This window comes from Papio anubis, chromosome 2 (assembly GCF_008728515.1).
Source record: "Papio anubis isolate 15944 chromosome 2, Panubis1.0, whole genome shotgun sequence".
Classification (NCBI taxonomy): Eukaryota; Metazoa; Chordata; class Mammalia; order Primates; family Cercopithecidae; genus Papio; species Papio anubis.
Window position 1 is genome coordinate 145,848,359 of NC_044977.1, and position 20,120 is coordinate 145,868,478.

General features: G+C 32.3%; 1 protein-coding gene across 5 annotated transcripts in view; it reads left to right on the forward strand.

The window, feature by feature from the left end:
* PLOD2 (procollagen-lysine,2-oxoglutarate 5-dioxygenase 2) overlaps positions 1-14,843 on the forward strand; it is a 91,444-nt gene extending 76,601 nt beyond the window's left edge. For 4 of the 5 annotated variants that reach the window (XM_009201565.2, XM_009201568.2, XM_009201569.2 and 1 more), the window contains 10 exons: positions 166-270; positions 3,384-3,509; positions 6,018-6,159; positions 7,313-7,375; positions 8,346-8,459; positions 11,893-11,958; positions 12,584-12,688; positions 13,820-13,966; positions 14,076-14,201; positions 14,371-14,843. In XM_009201565.2, the coding sequence (XP_009199829.1) occupies positions 166-270; positions 3,384-3,509; positions 6,018-6,159; positions 7,313-7,375; positions 8,346-8,459; positions 11,893-11,958; positions 12,584-12,688; positions 13,820-13,966; positions 14,076-14,201; positions 14,371-14,526 (1,150 nt within the window). In that variant the 3' untranslated portion in view covers positions 14,527-14,843. The remainder of the gene's footprint in view (positions 1-165; positions 271-3,383; positions 3,510-6,017; positions 6,160-7,312; positions 7,376-8,345; positions 8,460-11,892; positions 11,959-12,583; positions 12,689-13,819; positions 13,967-14,075; positions 14,202-14,370) is intronic. The other variant, XM_009201566.2, reaches the window with a different exon arrangement.
* Positions 14,844-20,120: the final 5,277 nt, after the last annotated feature.

Sequence of the window (20,120 nt, forward strand, 5' to 3'; positions counted from 1 at the left end):
AAGACAATATATATATATATCCTTTCAGCTATTGTCTTTCTATTTTGATTAGAAAAGTATGCTAGAGAACCATATTTTACGTATAAGAATATTTATGTTAACATTTTTCAGTCAGCAGATACTTATTTTATCTCATGCCCATTTCATTTTCTTTTTCAATGTTAGGGACTTTTGCCGTCAGGATGAAAAGTGTGATTATTACTTTAGTGTGGATGCAGATGTTGTTTTGACAAATCCAAGGACCTTAAAAATTTTGATTGAACAAAACAGGTACTGTCTAAAATTCAATATCAATTTATGGTTAAAATGATCATTTTTCATATTGATGTGAACATAGTGTAGTTATTGCATGTTTAGTAAATTGAGGGAACTTAGTTATATTCTACAGCTTATAAACTTTCAATTCAAGTTAATTATTTTTCATTTTAAGAGTCATAGAAAACAACCTGAATACATCTAGAAATATTTAATATTAGTTATAATCACAAATACAATTACTTGGCCCATTTTTCTGTTTAAAGCTAGGTGAAATTATGATATATCTGATACTAAAATTTAGAGTTGTTTTATTCTCTATAGATATTTTTAAAGTAGAATTTCACAAAACTTCTGACCAAAATAGTTATTGCATACAGAGTTGTAGTCCTTAGTATCAGAAAGAAATTTCAGAGGTACAAATCATCCCACAGTCATATTTGTAGCTTTATTTACTATTAAACTAATTAACACCTAACAGCGCCTATTTGCTCATTTAACTCAATTGAAATGGGAAAAAGACACCACGTATATCAGTTTATAATGATATTAATGTTTGTTTGTCAATACTACTACTAATACTACTAATACCATTTTTACTACTCTTGCTAAGAACTCACCATTAAGAAGTGCTTATTAAGTGCCAGGTGTTGTAAGTACATGTATTAACACAATTATTTCTCATAATAAGTAGAGTGTTTAGCAGATGAAATGTTAGAATGACTGTTTTTATTTTGTTAAGTAAGATACATGAGAAATCTAGTATACTTTATTAACCCACCCTATATATAATATCTATATCTATATCTATATAGATATATCACTAGAATTTGTAAATTTGAGAATTTAGTTTTTACTTCAAAAATCTAAGACCTCTCTGTAGCAATCTGTATATACAACACAACTGTATAGCTGTGTTATAGATACTCAATATCTAAGTTAACTATCTATACATTGTAGGTAATTTTCCAAAGCATATGAATGAGGTTTTGATCATTTGGCAAGGAAAAGCAGTTGTGATACCCTAGAGATACGAAATAGTGTATGATTTGTAACTCTTGAAACCTAGTTTAATTCAGTACTATTTTCTTGAATTTGCATTGCTTTCTCTTAATTTGATTGAAATGCTATAGTGTGTAATGCACATATGCTTTTTAATAATATTTAGATGTTATTCTTATATGGCCCAACGTGTGTTTATTTTATTTCACTTTTGTGCATGTAATAGGGCGCAGCTGGTCTTCACAAGATAGAGGTATTTAATAATATTTAGATATTTTCATTTTATGACTATAATTTAGATATTAATTATTCTCTTGGTGAACTATTTAATGAATTTACACCATGTATTTGGCATATATCCCCCTTAATATTAAACATTTTAAACCTTATAAAAGAAAAAAAAATTCCCTCATAAGGAACTTACCTGCCATCTGGGTCCTTGCCCCTTAAAGAGTAAAACTCAAGCCATGTCTCCATGGAATTCTGTTAGTCAAAGGTTTAGGTTTATGCAGTACCTATGGTTCTTGCTTCTGTATCTAGACATGCGGTTTCTATAAGCTATTCACATATGCCAGGAATGTTGCAAGATTTAGTAGATTCGACTGAAGGGTAGAGAAAGAGATGTGACACATCTTGGGCATGTGGCTTTCTAGCTTCTCATCGGCTCTCTTTTTTCCTCTCCTCTTCCTATCTCTATTTGCTCTCTTGCTCTAAATTTTACTCCTTAAATTGTATAATAATATAAATCGTTCCTCGGCTGCCATCCTTCCTTTTCATTCACAAAAACATCGAGATATACAGCAGATGGATTTTGGTTTCCCAAATTTGTTGGTTTAAACCTTTTCAGGAGGCAGCTGGGGTTATAAATTACAAGTTCTTTTTAAATTAAGTATTTGATAGTTATTCATATTGAATTATTTCCAAAATTAATGTATGTAGATTCTAATTCATGTTATTATTTCCAATATTGTAGGTATTCAAAACAAAACAATATATGTGTTTCTGATTAATAGTTTAGTAGGAATTTGGAAGAATAAACCAAAATTTATTATTTTGCATGATGTGTGTTTATTTTTATTTATTTTTTGAGACGGAGTCTAGCTCTGTTGCTCAGGCTGGAGTGCACTGGCACGATCTTGGCTCACTGCAACCTCCGCTTCTCGAGTTCAAGCCATTCTCCTGTGTCAGCTTCCTGAGTAGCTGGGATTATAGGTGTGCGCCACCATGCCTGGCTAACTTTTTTTGGTATTTTTAGTAGAGATGGGATTTCACCATGTTGGTCAGGATGGTCTCAACCTCCTGACCCTGTGATCCGCCCACCTTGGCTTCCCAAAGTGTTGGGATTACAGGCATGAGCCACCGTGCCTGGCCCGATGTGTGTTGATTTTATTTCACTTTTGTGCATGTAATAGAAAGGGCCCAGCTGGTCTTCACAAGATAGAGGTATTGTGAAATAGGGTTTTTTTTTTTTTTTTTTTTTTTCTTATAAAGAATAGTTGTTCCATAAATTTGCTTTCTAAAATAAAGTTTAGTGTTGCCAGGACTAGCTTACTGTAATCACAAGTCATTTTTTAAAGTCATGGAAAACTGGAAACATACTTAAGTAATTTGAGACTTAATTACAGGAAAATTGTGCCTATTTACAAACGTCTCAGTTCATTTTCATTCATTTTTTAAAAATTCAACAAATATTAATTGAATATCTTAAATGCATTGGGGCTGTTTGCCAAGTGACAATAAAAATATTTGTTTTCATTTAGTATAGGTTCCAAAATACTTTAATTAAACTTAAATATAATTAAATAACTAAAGTAGTTTCCCTCTGTTGGATGTAAGCAAGGCATTTTTAAAAGTCATTTTTATGTATTCATTAGCATTTTCAATTACTTTTTCCTTCTTTGTTACTCTTTTTAAGAAATATGGTTGAAAATTAGCAATATACTTATTTAAGCAAAGATGTTGGGAAAGAAGATCCTTATTTTATTTTTATTAACTGCAGGTTTGTTAAATGAGCTTTATTGTGTTATATGTCATGCTAAGCCCAAAATACATAATTCTGTGGTAATTTAAAAATAAATAATTATATAGGTTTCTCTCTCTCTCTCTCACTGTCTCTCTGTCTTCAGAAAGATCATTGCTCCTCTTGTAACTCGTCATGGAAAGCTGTGGTCCAATTTCTGGGGAGCATTGAGTCCTGATGGATACTATGCACGATCTGAAGATTATGTGGATATTGTTCAAGGAAATAGAGTGTAAGTTACTTGATTTAATATTTTAATGTGAAATATCATAATCTAAAGATGTAGTCTTATTAGTATTACTTGAAATTTTTTTTTATTCATCTCTTTTCTTTATAGTTAATGGGAATTTGGGAACCCAAGACCACTTGGAATCCTGAAATACCAGTATAAAACTAATATTTAAAAAAATTGTTTTAAAGTCCCAAATCTTCAAAGGAACAAGCTCATTGCTGTGGGGAATACTAAGAGATAATATATGGTTACCATACTCACAGTATGGTTGATAGAAGAGTAATACTCTTTATTTAAAAGTTTGGAAAGGGGATTTAGTTTACTGACTTTTTAATGGTTATAATTAAGGGTTGTTTTGATAGGTTTTAAAATTTATAATTAAGCCAACAATAACACTAACAGCCAGAACACTCCAGTATTCCTGATTGCATGTTGTTTTTGTGTGTGAAATAGCTATTATTCTGCTTTAAATATAAGTTTTTTCACAAATATTAGATTTTTACTTCTAGAGATTGAAAAGAATATATTTACTGAAAAGTGTGTGCATGATTTATATTTATTTCAGAGACAATGGTTGATTACTAAAAATAATCACAATTGAAATAGTTTTGCTAAGGTAATATTGGGGAAGAATGTCATTCTTCTTTTCATACATATGATGGACCAGAGTGACTAAGATATTACATGCTTTGCCTTAGTTCTCAAACATGTCAGCCTGATTACAAAGGGGCAGTACACTCTCAGGACTAAAAGGATGTGCCCTTAAATTTAGAAGAAAAAGAAGGTACACGTTTCTGTTCAAATAGTTGAGTGGTAAAAAGATGTGTTGCTTGTTGAAATAGTAATTGGTGTGGAAAGCTTCAATCTGAATGATGTAAATACAATAAAGGTTTTTGTTAGCTGCAATTAAAATGCATGGTAGAGGAGAAAATGCTATTAAGATTGTGTTCTGTTGTTTCTATGCAGTTGTATTGACTCTGGGTGAGTTGTATAGACAGTATACCTGATTGTATCTTGGGCACATCAGAAGTGAGGGTTTGTGAAGGAAGAATGGAAAATTCGTTTCAAATTGCTTTAGGCATTGGTGATTTTCTGTCCAACCTCCTATCATTGTTGTCTAAAGTATAAGGAAAAAAATATGACAGAGGCTTTTGAACTGGAATACACTTCATGTCCAAAAGCTACACGAAGGAGCAACTTTGTGTGTGTGTGTGTGTGTGTGTTTGTGTATGTGTGTAAGCTGAAGCACTGAATAATTCCCCAGAGATTAATTTCTGAATTTAGCTGATACGTTCTATACAGTAATTCCCCCTTATCTGTGGTTTTGCTTTCCATGGTTTCAAGTCAACTGTGGATTGAAAATACGAAGATATGTTGAGATAGAGAAATTGTAAACATTCATGTAACTTTTATTACAGCATATTGTTATAGTTCTATTGTTGTCTTACTGTACTTTATTTATAAATTAAACTTTATTATAAGTCTGTATGTGTAGGAAAAAACATAGTAGTATATTTGTAGGGTTTGGTACTATGTGCTTTCAAGTATCCACTAGGGTCATGGAATGTATCACCCTCGCATAAGGCGGGGACTGCTGTAACTCCTTAAGGCATTTTTCTTTGAGGCTGGTCTAGTAAGATACAATATCATATTTCTTTTAATATCTAACTACATTTCTTGGTCAAGATCTTGCCTTCATGTTCTCTAAAAGCAAGGCACACAGTCTTAGAGGCAAAACTTGTTTTGCAGTTTTTATGAAATGAGTCATTTTCAGAGTGAGAATATAGATGTGGGAAAGGATGAATTACAAAGGAACCTTCCAACATTCATGTGCTACCAGCTGTATTTCTTCATGTTTTCCTTTTTCTATAAAATATTTAAGATGGCTTAATGAATGGTAAGAGAATATAGTTTTGGAGAATTTTAGGCTGTATTCAGTGGTATGCTGGTCAATGTGTAACAACTGGCTTCTGGAGGTGGAGGATTCCCTGGTTTAAACAGCTTGCCCATTTGTTTGGAGTAAATACTTCTACCATGGCTGATTTTAAGTTTCCAATGTGAAATTACTGAACACGGACTTGGCAGTAAAAGTTAACTTTGGGGAGCCAGTATGAGCTGTGTCTAGTGTACCACTGGTTGTGTGTTATGATTCATCCTATCAAATTCTTTAATTTTAAATAGAAACACCTTCTATATAACAGATTATAGTAGTCTAATTGTAACAACTGATTGAGATATGATAGCTATAATAAAAACGCCAAACAAACACCAACCCAAAATTGAAATGTATTCAAAGGGGGGGTGGTTTATCTCCTGAATCTCATTAAATATACTATAAAAAATGTAATCATATATATAGGGCAAATATCATTGAATACATTTGTATATTGATTCAATAATGTGTGTATACAAAATCTAAACACAAAGCATTTATTTTAAAAAGGTAAAAATGAAACTTAAAATTGTTTCTATTTGTGGTATTTAAGAATGTCTTCTCTTTGCTTTCAGAGGAGTATGGAATGTACCATACATGGCTAATGTGTACTTAATTAAAGGAAAGACACTCCGATTAGAGATGAATGAAAGGAATTATTTTGTTCGTGATAAACTGGATCCTGATATGGCTCTTTGCCGAAATGCTAGAGAAATGGTAAGATATGCAATGATGGCTTGCTTGAATGTTCTTGTAAGATGGCTTGCTTTACCAGTTGGTGTGTCACTGTGTTTTGATGCCCTTTGTCTTGCTAATTTGTAAGTACTAGCCAATTTTTTTGGTTCTGTATTAAAAATTGGGGAGCAATTTTGAAGATAATTTAACATTTACTTGTAGAAATGGCATGAAAAATGTTAGTTTTTGTGCTCAGGCTAACTCATAGGCAACAGAGTTGGATTTCAAAAATAAAGTTGTGTTTGTTACAAATCGGCTTTGCTCTTTTAAGAATACATCTTTATTTTAATTTGAAATTCTATAGTGAACACTTGACCTAATTAAAATTAATTAGATAAGCTTTGATGAAACAATATTTCCAGATTTAAGGATGTTTTTGTTCTAAAATTAATGTCTACATTTTCTCTAACCAGGTGAAATTTTAAAATTATTATTAACTTCACATTCTTAAAAAGCAGGATTATTATCACCAAACTAGTAGAAAAGTTGAGATACGTAGTATATTTACTCTAAATAAAATACTAATGATACTTTGCTGCACTACAAATAAACTTAAAATGACTAGAAAATTCAAAATGTATAGATATGGTTTAGAATATATTGATATGATTTTTGGTTTTGGAAATGATAGCGCTATTTTATTTCTGATTTCCAAATTTATATAAGCAATTGTGATTTGATGAAAAATCAGAAAAGTTGGCAAGTATTTTTTTTCTTAGTTTAACAAAGCATGTGTTGTTTGAATATGTTTGTTTTCTCTACAAACCTATGTGCATTATTATGTGATTGTATTTTGTGCTCATGTTTGGCTAATTTGACTCAACAGCGCATCATGGAATGGCCTCTCTCACTCATTTTTTCCATTGTCTTATGTGTCTAATGAAAATTCTGCTAAGGAATGAGCTTAGACTTATGTTTGACCCCCAACACCTCCCAAAAAGAAAAGAAAGGGCTGAAAGAGCTGGAGATGTTTCTTTGTGTGCGCTATAAGCTTTGCTTGTTCTGCATGTTGTCTATGAAGGACATTTCAGAATGTTAGCTTTTGATCAACAGCTGCTATTATTTTTATTTACCAAAGGATACCTGAGAGAGCGGGTGTACAGGTCAACTTACCCAATGCTTCTCTTCATTTTAGACTTTACAAAGGGAAAAAGACTCCCCTACTCCGGAAACATTCCAAATGCTCAGCCCCCCAAAGGTGTTATTTTTACTTATTTTATTTATTTTTGTTTATTTAATATTTGATATAGTATATTGCCTAGTAGTAAAGTTTCTTTAAGGGCCTTATTTGCATTTAGCTTGGTAAAATGTTGATATTCATCAGTCATCTGTTTATGTGTGTGTGTGTTTTGTGTGACTTGGGCATGGGTCTTGTGCGATAGTCAACTCTTGGCTCTTTGAGCTGATTTATATTTTATGGTTGACAGGTGAGAAAATTAAACCTAAGTCCCTTTCATTCTTTCTTTAGGTTTTTATTTCTTTTTAAAGGGAGAGAAGGGGATAGAAGTAGGTATAAAATAGAATTTGATTACAGTAAGGTTTAGGTGCACCTCATTGAGTTATTAATCACTAACTCTTTTGCCATTAAAACAGGTCCAAAAAGAAACAACATTACCTCGTGGTGTTTTCCACATTTGTCTGGTTTGGGGCAAGAATATGAGACTGGTTTTCTTTATCTGCCTTTATAATGCATAACTCCTTTGCGCGTTAGTCTTTAAACATCAGAAAAAGAAAGGAATGAAACAGACTGGTGAAATATGACTGGCAGTGAATTCTTGTTTAAAAATGTGATGCTTTCTTTGAAAGAGAAAGAAACCAAAAGAGGTATAATTCATTGCGCTGTGTCTCAAAAATATTTCTGCTTTCAAACAGGAATTTTTTTGCCTGATGTCTGCATCTAGGATCAATGAGAAAGGGACAAAAACAGTCCATTCTTTTTTTCAGTTGAGTGTCAGTGCTATCTACTAGTTTTGTGTGGTGTCTGAATTCATAATCAAAATTTTGAGTTTTTTATTTTAAACCAGGCACTTTTTATATGAATACTAAAAATGCATGTTCATAAATGAAATACAAAAATTGAAATTAATATCTTCTATATATTTTTCATATGATTAAATTTACTTTTGTACCTACCTCTGACATTAATGCTGTTATTTTCTGGCATATAGGGTGTGTTTATGTACATTTCTAATAGACATGAATTTGGAAGGCTGTTATCCACTGCTAATTACAATACTTCTCATTATAACAATGACCTCTGGCAGATTTTTGAAAATCCTGTGGTATGTATTTCATATTCAACTTTATTATTTTTCTGTAACTCTAAGTGGTTATAAATCAGTTGTTTAATAATATGAAATGTGGTTAAAGGCTTTAAAAAAATGACATAATGTGAAATGCACATCAAAACCACAATGAGATACTGTCTCACACCAGTCAGAGTGCCTATTATTAAAAAGTCAAAAACAGATATGGGTGAGGCTACACGGAGAAAAGGGAATGCTTGTACATTGTTGGTCACTATGTAAATTAGCAATTTGGAAAGCAGTTTGAAGATTTCTCAAAAGATCTTAAAACAGAGCTACCATTTGACCCAGCAATTCCATTACTGGGTATATAGCCAAAAGAAAATAAGTGATTTGACCAAAAAGACACATGCATCTGTATCTGTTCATTGCAGCACTATTCACACAGTAGCAAAGACATGGACTCAAACTAGGTGTTCGTTAATGATGGATTGGATATATAAAATGTGGTACATACACACCATAGAATACAGCCATAAAAAAGAACAATACTATGTCATTTTCAGCAACATGGATAGAGCTGGAGGCTATTACCCTAAGTGAATTAGTGCAACAGAAAACCAGATACTGCATGTTCTCACTTATGAGTGGGAGCCAAACATTGGGTACTTGTGAACATAAATATAGGGACAGTAGATGATGGGGATCACTAGAGGAGTGAGGGAGGAGGGAGGGGGACAAGGGTTGAAAAATCAACTAATGGGTACTATACTCACTACCTTGGTAATGGGATCAGTCATACCCTAAACCTTAGCATCATGCGATATGCACTTGTAACAAACTTGCACATATACTGCCTGAATCCAAAAGCTGAAATTATTTTTAAAAAGTAAATAAAAAGAAAAAAATTAAAACGACATAATTAATTGTATTTCATGATCTATACAGTAGATCTAAACTTGACCAATAACTTTCTTTTTTATTAGGACAGTTATTAGGTTTGGGGAAGGAAATTATCAATTTGTTGTCTTCCAATATTCTAATATTTTTGTTTTGTGTATTCAAAAGCAGCATCCAGTTTTAATCATAATTTTAGAAGCATGTCTACAAATAGCTCACATATTATAATAGTTTGATTTTTTAGAAGAAAATTCAAGAATTTTGTTTAGGAAAATACATTTTTTAAATTATTTTTTGGCAATTTTGTGAATGTACATCAAAGATAGCCAGAGAGAATTGCAGAGAACACTGATTCAGCATATGAAGAGAGTCTTAACTTGAAGAAACGGTTTCTTTTTAACATCTGTTTTCTTCTTTCTTTCTTTTTTTTTTTTTTTTAACAGAGTTGAATCTACAGTAATTAGCTCCTTTTGTGTTTTACAGGGACATCTTTTTGTTAGGCAAGTGGCACACTTATTCAGGGGAAAATACTCTCTTCAACAATCAGACCTGTAACACAGCTGTAATGATTTTCCCCTTGCCAATAGTAAAAGTTTTAAATTGCAGACTAAATCCACCTGAGGAGAGTTGTCCTTTGTTTTGTAGGAATAGTTAAGATACGGGGATAGTAAGTGTAGTAATCTCTGAATATTCTGAATAGGAATATAACATCTTTTGACATTTTGTTATTTTAAAAGTACTTTTGTACCATTTTAGCCACATACCTTCCTCTTTCACAGAAATAAAGTTGAAAAGAGGTGTTTTCTAGTCGTGAGGGTAGAATTCCATATTTCACTTCACCATTGAATCTCTTGGTGTTCTTAAGGGATAGAATTATTTGATTTCTTGGATGTCATTAGGTTCCTGGTAGGATGTCCTGAATTATATCCTGAATTGTAGATATTTGTGCAAGGATTCAAGTCTTTGGAAAGTAAGCAATGAAAACATCAGAACTGAGTAGGAACAACTTTTCTTTCCATGGCTTTCTTTGTTCTCTGTTAAATCAACCTGTTTAATATGCCTCGTGAGGGATACCCCGTAGCAACATGCATATTGATTATCCCATTATCAGAATATCTAAGAAATTAATAAAGTCACAGTTTACTCAATGATTTAAAAGGTGATCTAAAATGAAATGTTAATACTAATGCCCTAAAATAAAATCTTGGGGGATTTTTTTTACTTGAAGAAAAATCAGTATTGATGCACAGGTAAAAATGCTATAGGTAAAAATTCTTAAATCTTCTGGATGATTATTCAGTTTCTTCCCATATTTTAGAATCAGAAAGCTAATTAATATTAGAGGGAATAATGAGATAATATAGAAATCTGATCCATATATACCATATAAACATGAAATTTATTAAAATTTTGAAGATTACCTTTGTTTCCTCCACATGAAAAATGTTTGAGTTCCATATAAACAGATATATAAAACTAATGACATAAATTATGATATAAATATTCAGACCCTAAAATGGAGCCTCAAAAGATGTATTTAAGGCAAATATCTTTTGAAACATCTTTTGATTGGAATTATTTTGAATCTGTGTCTCACTTCCTCCCTGCTGGCTCTTTGTATTTGCACTTTGTAAAGAGAAAATTAACAATTTCTAGAAATATTCTAAATTTAAGAGATCTTTTTGGATACTTGTATCACTCCATATATTAATATGTTCACGTTTTAGTAAATACCCATATTTGCATAAAGAACTTGACCCAATAAAATAATTATTTAGCTTCTGTTGAAAAAAGTTTAGATATCTTTATATGTGGATTTTATGCCAGAGATTGGTCAAAAAGAATCAAATTCATGAATTAGAATAAAGAGGAACTGTTTTTCAGTATAGAGCCCTAACCCTTATTTTAGTAACTGAAAGAAGTGACAGTGCTAGTAAACTCATGTTTATTCCTTGATAAATATTAATGACTGAAGTGAAGGCAGAAATTTTTAAAATTCATTAAAGAAATCAAAAAAAGAATAATGTACTATAGACATATAAGACAGACCCTAGTTAATTAATTCACTAATTCATTTTTACAAATATTTTTGGTAGAATTTTGCCCCTTGTCTTTTACCTTTAAGCACGCATTTGTTTACCTACTCTGTGTATATATTAAAATACTGATGGTCCCCAACTTATGGTGACTTGATTTAGGAATTTTCAACTTTATGATGGATTTATCAGGGTATTGTGTGTTTTTAACCTCCCACGGGTTTATTGGGACATAACGTCATCGTGAGTCAAGGAGCATCTGTAAAATGTGTAAATCTATTCACCATAAGATTACTTAAGTTAAAAAATCCTGAGGTACAGTATTTCATAAATAAAAATTTTGTATTTCATAGAATGACATAAGCATATTCAGAACCAGGCAAAGATTAAACCATATACTGTGGCTTCTGAAAATTACTATTTTGTCCACTATACATAATCATTTATAAGTTGAATAATTTCTAAAATGCATATGCTTTATACTTTTCAGTATTTTTAAAGATATTTGTTTTAATATGTACTTCTTTTTATAGGACTGGAAGGAAAAGTATATAAACCGTGATTATTCAAAGATTTTCACTGAAAATATAGTTGAACAGGTTTGTATTAATGATTACAAAGTATAGAAAATTTTGCTGTTATTTTCCAGAAGAAATATTATTAATATAATACTACTTTCACAGAAGATGTGAAAGTGGAGAAACTACCTTTTAGGTAAAATTTATGTGACTCAATTACCGATTAAATAGCCTTAAGGAACATACACTTGTAAAATGTAGAACATAGAAATTAACATTTTAAAAGCATGCCTTTTTAAAAAGCATGCTCCTAAGTGTCATAGCTTTCTGACACCACTAGATATAGGAACTGTTGACAGATCTCTGATGTAGAACTCTTACAGTGAAAGCTTATCTTTGGAAGAGACTTGGCTCTCTTTCTGAAAGAGTCTTTTCTCAGAGACATCTTCAAAACATGAATTCTCTTTTAGCTTATTGTTCAAAACTATTGCTAATACCTAATTTTGAGAATGTAAGATGTCATCAATTCTGAAGTGCACCATTATTTATGTACCATGAGAAAAAAAATACTGTCAATAAACCATGAAAGAAAACTATGTTTCCTAGTCATATAGGATTTTTTATTTTATACATATTAAAATAACTATTTTAGACTATTAAGACACCGAAGTTATTATGTCTTCTAACAATGATGCATATTTTATAGCCCTGTCCAGATGTCTTTTGGTTCCCCATATTTTCTGAAAAAGCCTGTGATGAATTAGTAGAAGAAATGGAACATTATGGCAAATGGTCTGGGGGAAAACATCATGTAAGTCGTAATTTCACACTAAGAACTGAAATGTGTGTGTGGGTTAAGTAGATACTCAGATAATTCTGAGGGGTTATACACTTTTTCTCATATGTCTTTGAGTTCTAGACCTAGAAAAATTGGCTAGCCAAGGCTCTGATTTCAGTCTACTTCTCCCACCAACCAATTATTTAACACTTAAGTATTATTTCATCAGTCTGGGTGGGTTTCTCATTTATGCATTTGATTACACTGGATGTTTGCTAAGGGTCGGTGTCCTCAGGCCAGAGTTAATGTTAGGTAACACATGTCTTAGAGTGATACCACTGTTTTCCAAGGCCACTTTTTATTCTTGCATTTTCACAGTGAGCTGTGGTGAAAATTCTAAGGCAAACTTTATCTGTCAAAACTGTGTTTTTGTGTGTAAAGATAGGAAGGAGGGATCTGAGTGCCTTAGGTGTAATTCAGTTTTGCATTTGCATTCAATGTCAAAGACTTGGCAGGAAATACCCCTGCCAGTGGTTAGATGTGTTTGTTTTCCTCTGAGAACCACATGCCATTTTAGTAGAATACTCTGGAATATTACTGCCTCTGCACAATTATGTCCCCCAGCTAATGAGCTGATAAGGGAGAGGGAAGCTTAAAGTATAAGGAAAAACTTAAAGTTGGTAGGTGGTGAAATAATGAAAAGCAATCGTTCAAAGACTTTTGAGTGTTACAAATATAGAAGTGAGGAAGGGCGGGGAAAGCTTGTTTTCGGTATTTGGTAATACAGAAAGCAGATATGCCATCAGTATGCTCATCTAGCAGCTAAGACTGCCTAAAGGGTCAGTGTAAAAAAAGACTTATTTTTAAGAGGGGATATGAGGGCTTAGGAAGTCAATTTTATTTACTTTATAGTTAAACTTCACATATACATATAAAAAGTAGGAAAGGAGTCTACTGACCTTATTTACTTTGTTTCATCATTGTATCATTGACAAAGATGTTACCTAAGTTATTTTGATAATTTTACAGTTAGAGCAGATGATATGCCACATTGGAACTACTGTTATTTTTCTTGTCTATTATGATCTGTGGTTGAAAAAAACTATAATATAAATGGGAATTGCACGTGGACAACACCTATGATGTCATTAATGTTGTTTCTAGGATAGCCGTATATCTGGTGGTTATGAAAATGTCCCAACTGATGATATCCACATGAAGCAAGTTGATCTGGAGAATGTATGGCTTCATTTTATCCGGGAGTTCATTGCACCAGTCACACTGAAGGTCTTTGCAGGCTACTATACGAAGGTAGTTATCCTCCCACCCCTCCAGCCTCTTTCTTACCAACTTTTACACAGGTGTTCTTTTTAATGTTTTTATTAATAAGCAAATCCACTGGCTTACTTTGCTTTTTCAGGGATTTGCACTACTGAATTTTGTAGTAAAATACTCCCCTGAAAGACAGCGTTCTCTTCGTCCTCATCATGATGCTTCTACATTTACCATAAACATTGCGCTTAATAATGTGGGAGAAGACTTTCAGGTAATTATGACTTTTGTGTTTTTAGATTTTTCAAAAGAAATATGTCATTATGAAAAGGACTTTGCCTTAGGCCTTACTTTCTTTTTTAAATTTTGCTCAAATGACATAATTTGAATTTTGCCGCTGGTTAAATATAATCTGATGTATTCCTTCATTTTAACTTTTTTAGGGAGGTGGTTGCAAATTTCTAAGGTACAATTGCTCTATTGAATCACCACGAAAAGGCTGGAGCTTCATGCATCCTGGGAGACTCACACATTTGCATGAAGGACTTCCTGTTAAAAATGGAACAAGATACATTGCAGTGTCATTTATAGATCCCTAAGTTATTTACTTTTCATTGAATTGAAATTTCTTTGGACGAATGACTGGCATGAACACGTCTTTGAAGTTGTGTCTGAGAATATGAGAGGAATATTTAAATAGCGTCAACAGAACAACTTCACTTTGGGCCAAACATTTGAAAAACTTTTTATAAAAATTGTTTGATATTTCTTAATGTCTGCTCTGAGCCTTAAAACACAGGTTGAAGAAGAAAAGAAAGAAAAAACTTAAATATTTATTTCTATGCTTTGTTGCTTCTGAGAATAATGACAATTTATGAATTTGTGTTTCAAGTTGATAAAATATTTAGGTACAAATGACAAGACTAATATTTTCTTATTTAAAAACATGGGAAGATTTTTATTTATCAAAATATAGAGGAAATATAGACAAAATGGGTATAAATGAATTACCATGTTTTAAAACCTTGAAAATCAGATTCTAACTGGATTTGTATGCAACTAAGTACTTTTTTGAACACCTATGCAGGTCTTATTTACAGTAGTTACTAAGGGAACACACAAAAAATTACACAACGTTTTCCTCAAGAAAATTAGTACAGGGGCCGGGCGCGGTGGCTCAAGCCTGTAATCCTAGCACTTTGGGAGGCCTAGGTGGGCGGATCACGAAGTCAGGAGATAGAGACCACCCTGGCTAACATGGTGAAACCCTGTCTCTACTAATACAAAAAAAAGAAATTAGCCGGGCGTGGTGGCGGGCCCCTGTAGTCCCAGCTACTCCGGAGGCTGAGGCAGGAGAATGGCGTGAACCTGGGAAGCGGAGCTTGCAGTGAGCCAAGATTGCGCCACTGCACTCCAGCCTGGGCGACAGAGCGAGACTCCGTCTCCAAAAAAAAAAAAAAGAAAGAAAGAAAATTAGTACAAAACACAACCGAGGAGCGTATATAGTTGAAAACATTTTTGTTTTGATTGTAAGGCAGATTATTTTACCTTTGTATTAAAAATCAAACCCTATGTTTCTTCAGATGAATCTTCCAAAGTGGATTATATTAAGCAGGTATTAGATTAGGAAAACCTTTCCATTTCTTAAAGTATTATCAAGTGTCAAGATCAGCAAGTGCCCTTAAGTCAAAACAGGTTTTTTTTTTTTTCTTTGTTTCCTTTTTTAGAAAGTTCTAGAAAATAGTGAGGAAAAAGAAAAATTTCATTGAGATGAGTAGTGCATTTAATTATTTTTTAAAAAACACTTTTTAAGTACTTGAATTTTATATCAGGAAAACAAAGTTGTTGAGCCTTGCTTCTTCCCTTTTGCCCTTTGTCTCCTTATTCTTTTTTGGGGGGGAAGATTATTTGCTTTTTTATCTTCCTGACATAATTTCCATTTTATTCTTCTGAGTGTCTATATTAACCTCCCTTTATCCCACTTATAAAAAAATTCTCCAACAAAAATATTTGTTGACTTGATGTTTTATCATTTCTCTTAGTAAGGTTGAAATATCCCTATTGTAGCTACTGTTTTTAATGTAAAGGTTAAACTTGAAAAGAAGTTCTTAATCATGGTGCCAAAATTCACTTTCTAACACTGTGTGTTAGAAAATTATAAAAAATAAAATAATTTTAGAAAGTTTTGTTGTTATCTTATTATTGGTGTTTATCTTCAGAAGTGAATACATGATGAAATTGTCTGAAAGAATGAAACCTATGATTTTTCATTTTGCTTAGTAGATTTAATGATATGTGAAACTATTGAATTATAAATGAAATTATAAAATCTTCAGTTTTAGGATGACTAGGGATTTGATCTAACTTGTTTTACAAGTGAGAAAATAGAAGCCAAACGTTATTCAATATAGGTTTGTTTGTTTATTAATATTTTCCGAGTCTCTATTATGGTCCAGGCACTGTTCCAGGCACCAAGGATATGTTGATGAACAAGACATTATAGTCACTGGGAGATGGACTTTAAAAGATAAGAAAGTTGGGTTCTACCCCGTTCTCTTCTTTGGCGACACTTAATACCCAAAGAAAATTTCTACTATCCATCGACTAGGATGAGGAGACATTTTAGTAATGATTTGTGAATTATGTTACTATACATCAGGAATGGTTTTCAAAATATGTAACACCTGGTATGACGTAGATGCCAACTCATCAGAACAGACTCTGGTTATAAAAGCAGATCAGTTCCTACCAGTGCAAGCCAGCTTAATATCTCTTGTGGTACAATTCAAAGACATCTCCCAGATACTAGTTCTTTTCCATTTTGGTATCCATGGGTGGTTTCCTAGCGTAACTATTTCAGTCTCATGCCAATTTTTCAGAAATGGGATCCAGGTAGGCTATTGAGCACACTTTTTTGTCTTTTCTCTTATCCTACATTCCATGAAGTAATATGAAATGTGGCTTTAAAAACATGATTCATAATTAGTGAGGGAAAATTAGAAAAATTCCCATAAGTAAATTAAAAAATTTGAAAAATAGAAAACAAGTAGAATCGGGAGGATGGAGAAAAATACAGTTTGAAACACACAGAGCAGAAGACACAGAAAGTGTATCTATTGTTTGATTCATTCATTTTATGCAATATGATAAAGACTTTTAAAAGAAAAAAATACACACAGATACTCATATATATAAACAATTATCCCCTGTATAATGTGAGTGTTAGGGGCACTGATCCCGTGCAGTCAAAAATCCACATGTACCTTTTGACTGCCTCAAAACTTATCAACTAATAACCTACTGTTGACCGGAAGCCTTACTGATAACAAACAGCTGATTAACATTTATTTTATATGTTATATGCATTATACACTGTATTGTTACAATAAGCTAGAGAAAAAGTTATTTAAACAATTATAAGGAAGATAAAATACATGCACTATTCATTAAGTGGAAGTGGATCATCAGAAAGGTTTTCATCCGTGTTGTCTTTGGGCTGAGTAGGCTGAGAAGGAAGGGGAAGAGGAAGGGTGTCTCGGGTGGCAGAGACAGAAAAAACCCGCATATACATGAGCCTGCATAGTTCAAACACATGTAGTCAAAGGGCTTATTGTGTATCTACAACAATCAGATATCTCTGACAGATGAACCTGATAAAGTCACACTGTTTAGAGTATGATACCATTTATGTTAAAAACAAAAAAAAAACTATATATGTGTGCATAAACCTACAGCAAATTTCCGAGAGAGGAACAACTCTGGAGAGGTATGAGATCATGGAGGAGTAAATGGGATTTATGCCTTTTACCTTTTACACTTGTGTTTTTGAAATATTATAGAAATATATTTGTGTATTGATTAAAGAAAAAAAGACTAGAAAGGAGACATTCACGTAACTAATTTGAATAAATGAAAGCATATGGATGTCAATAGTAACCGTGCGCGTGTTTGTGCACAAGTGTGCATGTGTGTGTATGTATATACATACATTGCCAAGGTGCTTTAAATGCTCACCGTGGTGGAATTTTTTCTAATTCTGAATGTGCATAGGAATCAATATGAATATTTTCCTTAATATAGATACTTCAGTAATAGTCCAGTGCGTTAATCTTCATTCTGCTTCGTCTTTGAAAACACTAGTAATTTATCTGTATTGGTAACTTAACTAAGAAGTCAAATATCCTTCTATGGAATAGAAATGTGGAAAACAATGAATATATGAGTTGAGTGGTCCATTCTCGTCACACAATCTCGTTTTATACTCACTTCTATTTCCTGTCTGACATATGTATGTCTTGATTTATCTGCTTTTTATGCCCTAAAGCCCATTTTACATGACATGCTGGTAACTTGTCATTCATTTGGAATTTGGAATAGTTATTCAACAGATTTCTTAAAGTTGCAGAAGGGCCCAGTAGAATTTTTAGTCATAATTGAGTCTGTGTAAATAAATCCCTCTGACTAGATGTTAACTGTTGTGGAATATTGAAGTCTTCAAGACTTCATGAAGCAGTGTATCAAACAGAACTTTTGTATTGTGGTCTTTTAGAGTAGCAAGCTACAACATTGTTTAAGAATAATTATTAAGAAAACCATTAGGAAGAAAATTAGGGAAATGTATAAAACTTTTTAATGCAACGAGTTTTGGATTAAAATGGAAGAGAAGTACACTGAGAAATAATGAGAAGAGAAAGTTGTACATGTAGAAATGCTTTAAAAATGTGAAGTATCGTGTAATTACATTATTTTGATAAAAGAAATTAGAATGGGAAGGTAAGTAAACAGGTTAGGGATTTGTGAACTTTATAAGTCTTAAATCTTTCTAATAGCATTTAAAAACGTACTTAACATCATTGTTTATCAGAGAAATGCGAATCAAAACTACAATGAGATATTATCTCACCCCAGTTAGAATGGCTTATATCCAAAAGACAGGCAATAACAAATGCTTGAGAGGATGTGGAGAAAAGGAACTCCTCACACACTGCTGAGAATGTAATTCATTACAAACACTCTGGACAGTTTGGAGGTTCCTCAAAAAAAACTAAAACTAGAGCTGCCATATGATACAGCAATTCCAGTGCTTGGTATATACCCAGAAGAAAAAGAAATCAGTATATTGAAGCAGTATCTGCACGCCCATGTTGGTTGCAGCACTGTTCACAATAGGTAAGATTTGGAGACAGCCTAAATGTCCATCAACAGATGTATGGATATATTTTAGTTTTATTCTTAATATATTAAAATAAATTAGGAAACATTCATTTGGAAAAGTGGTTTCATTCCTGACAGGTATTAATGAAGTGGTGGTAATGTTTGTTTAATAAATCAAGAGACTGATGAGCTTAGCATGCTATTCTATCTTCACTGAAACTTGGTTGACTCAAAATCTGAATATTGTCTTTTGAAAATTAGAAATTTCTGCCTTTTCAACAATACACAACACAAATAATCAACTGCAAGAATAATTTTAGAAGATAAAATGGATGACCCTGAAGTCAGTATTAGAGTTCAAAATAAATTAAGCGATGGAGGAGAAAAAAAAATACATTTTATGATGGTTAATGAACTAGTCTGTGATTAATTATAAAATAATTTTAAAAGACATTATTTTAACACTGGTTTAAAGCCACTAAATCTGTTTGGGATCGTGATGTGAAATGACAAAATAATTCTGCACCTACTGAAGACAATTTTATATATGATAAAGCTCAATAACTGCTAAGTGAGAAGTGGACAAATTAAATGATAGTTTTCTTCTGATAATGTTTGGAGAATTGATTAATTTTAAATAGTGCATATTTGCAAGATGAGACTATCCTATTATACTTTGTTTTATTACATTATTTTCGTCTGTATTTACATGGTTTTTGTATCTTACAAATCTTGCCAAATTGTGACATCACAGCTCCACCTTGTGGTCAAAATAGCTAACGGAATCTAAATTTAAAGCAAATGCAAGAGCTTTATAAAATCATGTTCATCAATTTTTTGCCCAAAGGCTAACACTAATAAAATGATAAATATTGGATGCTTTTATTCAGGAATTATTTATATGTTTTTAAGTATGATACAATACAACATTTTAAAAGGAAGAATTATGACACCTTATTCTGAAATAAGGGGTAGCTAGCGTATTTCCAGTTAATACTGATGATTTGTTTTCTATTTTTATTTAATTTGTAAACTGCTT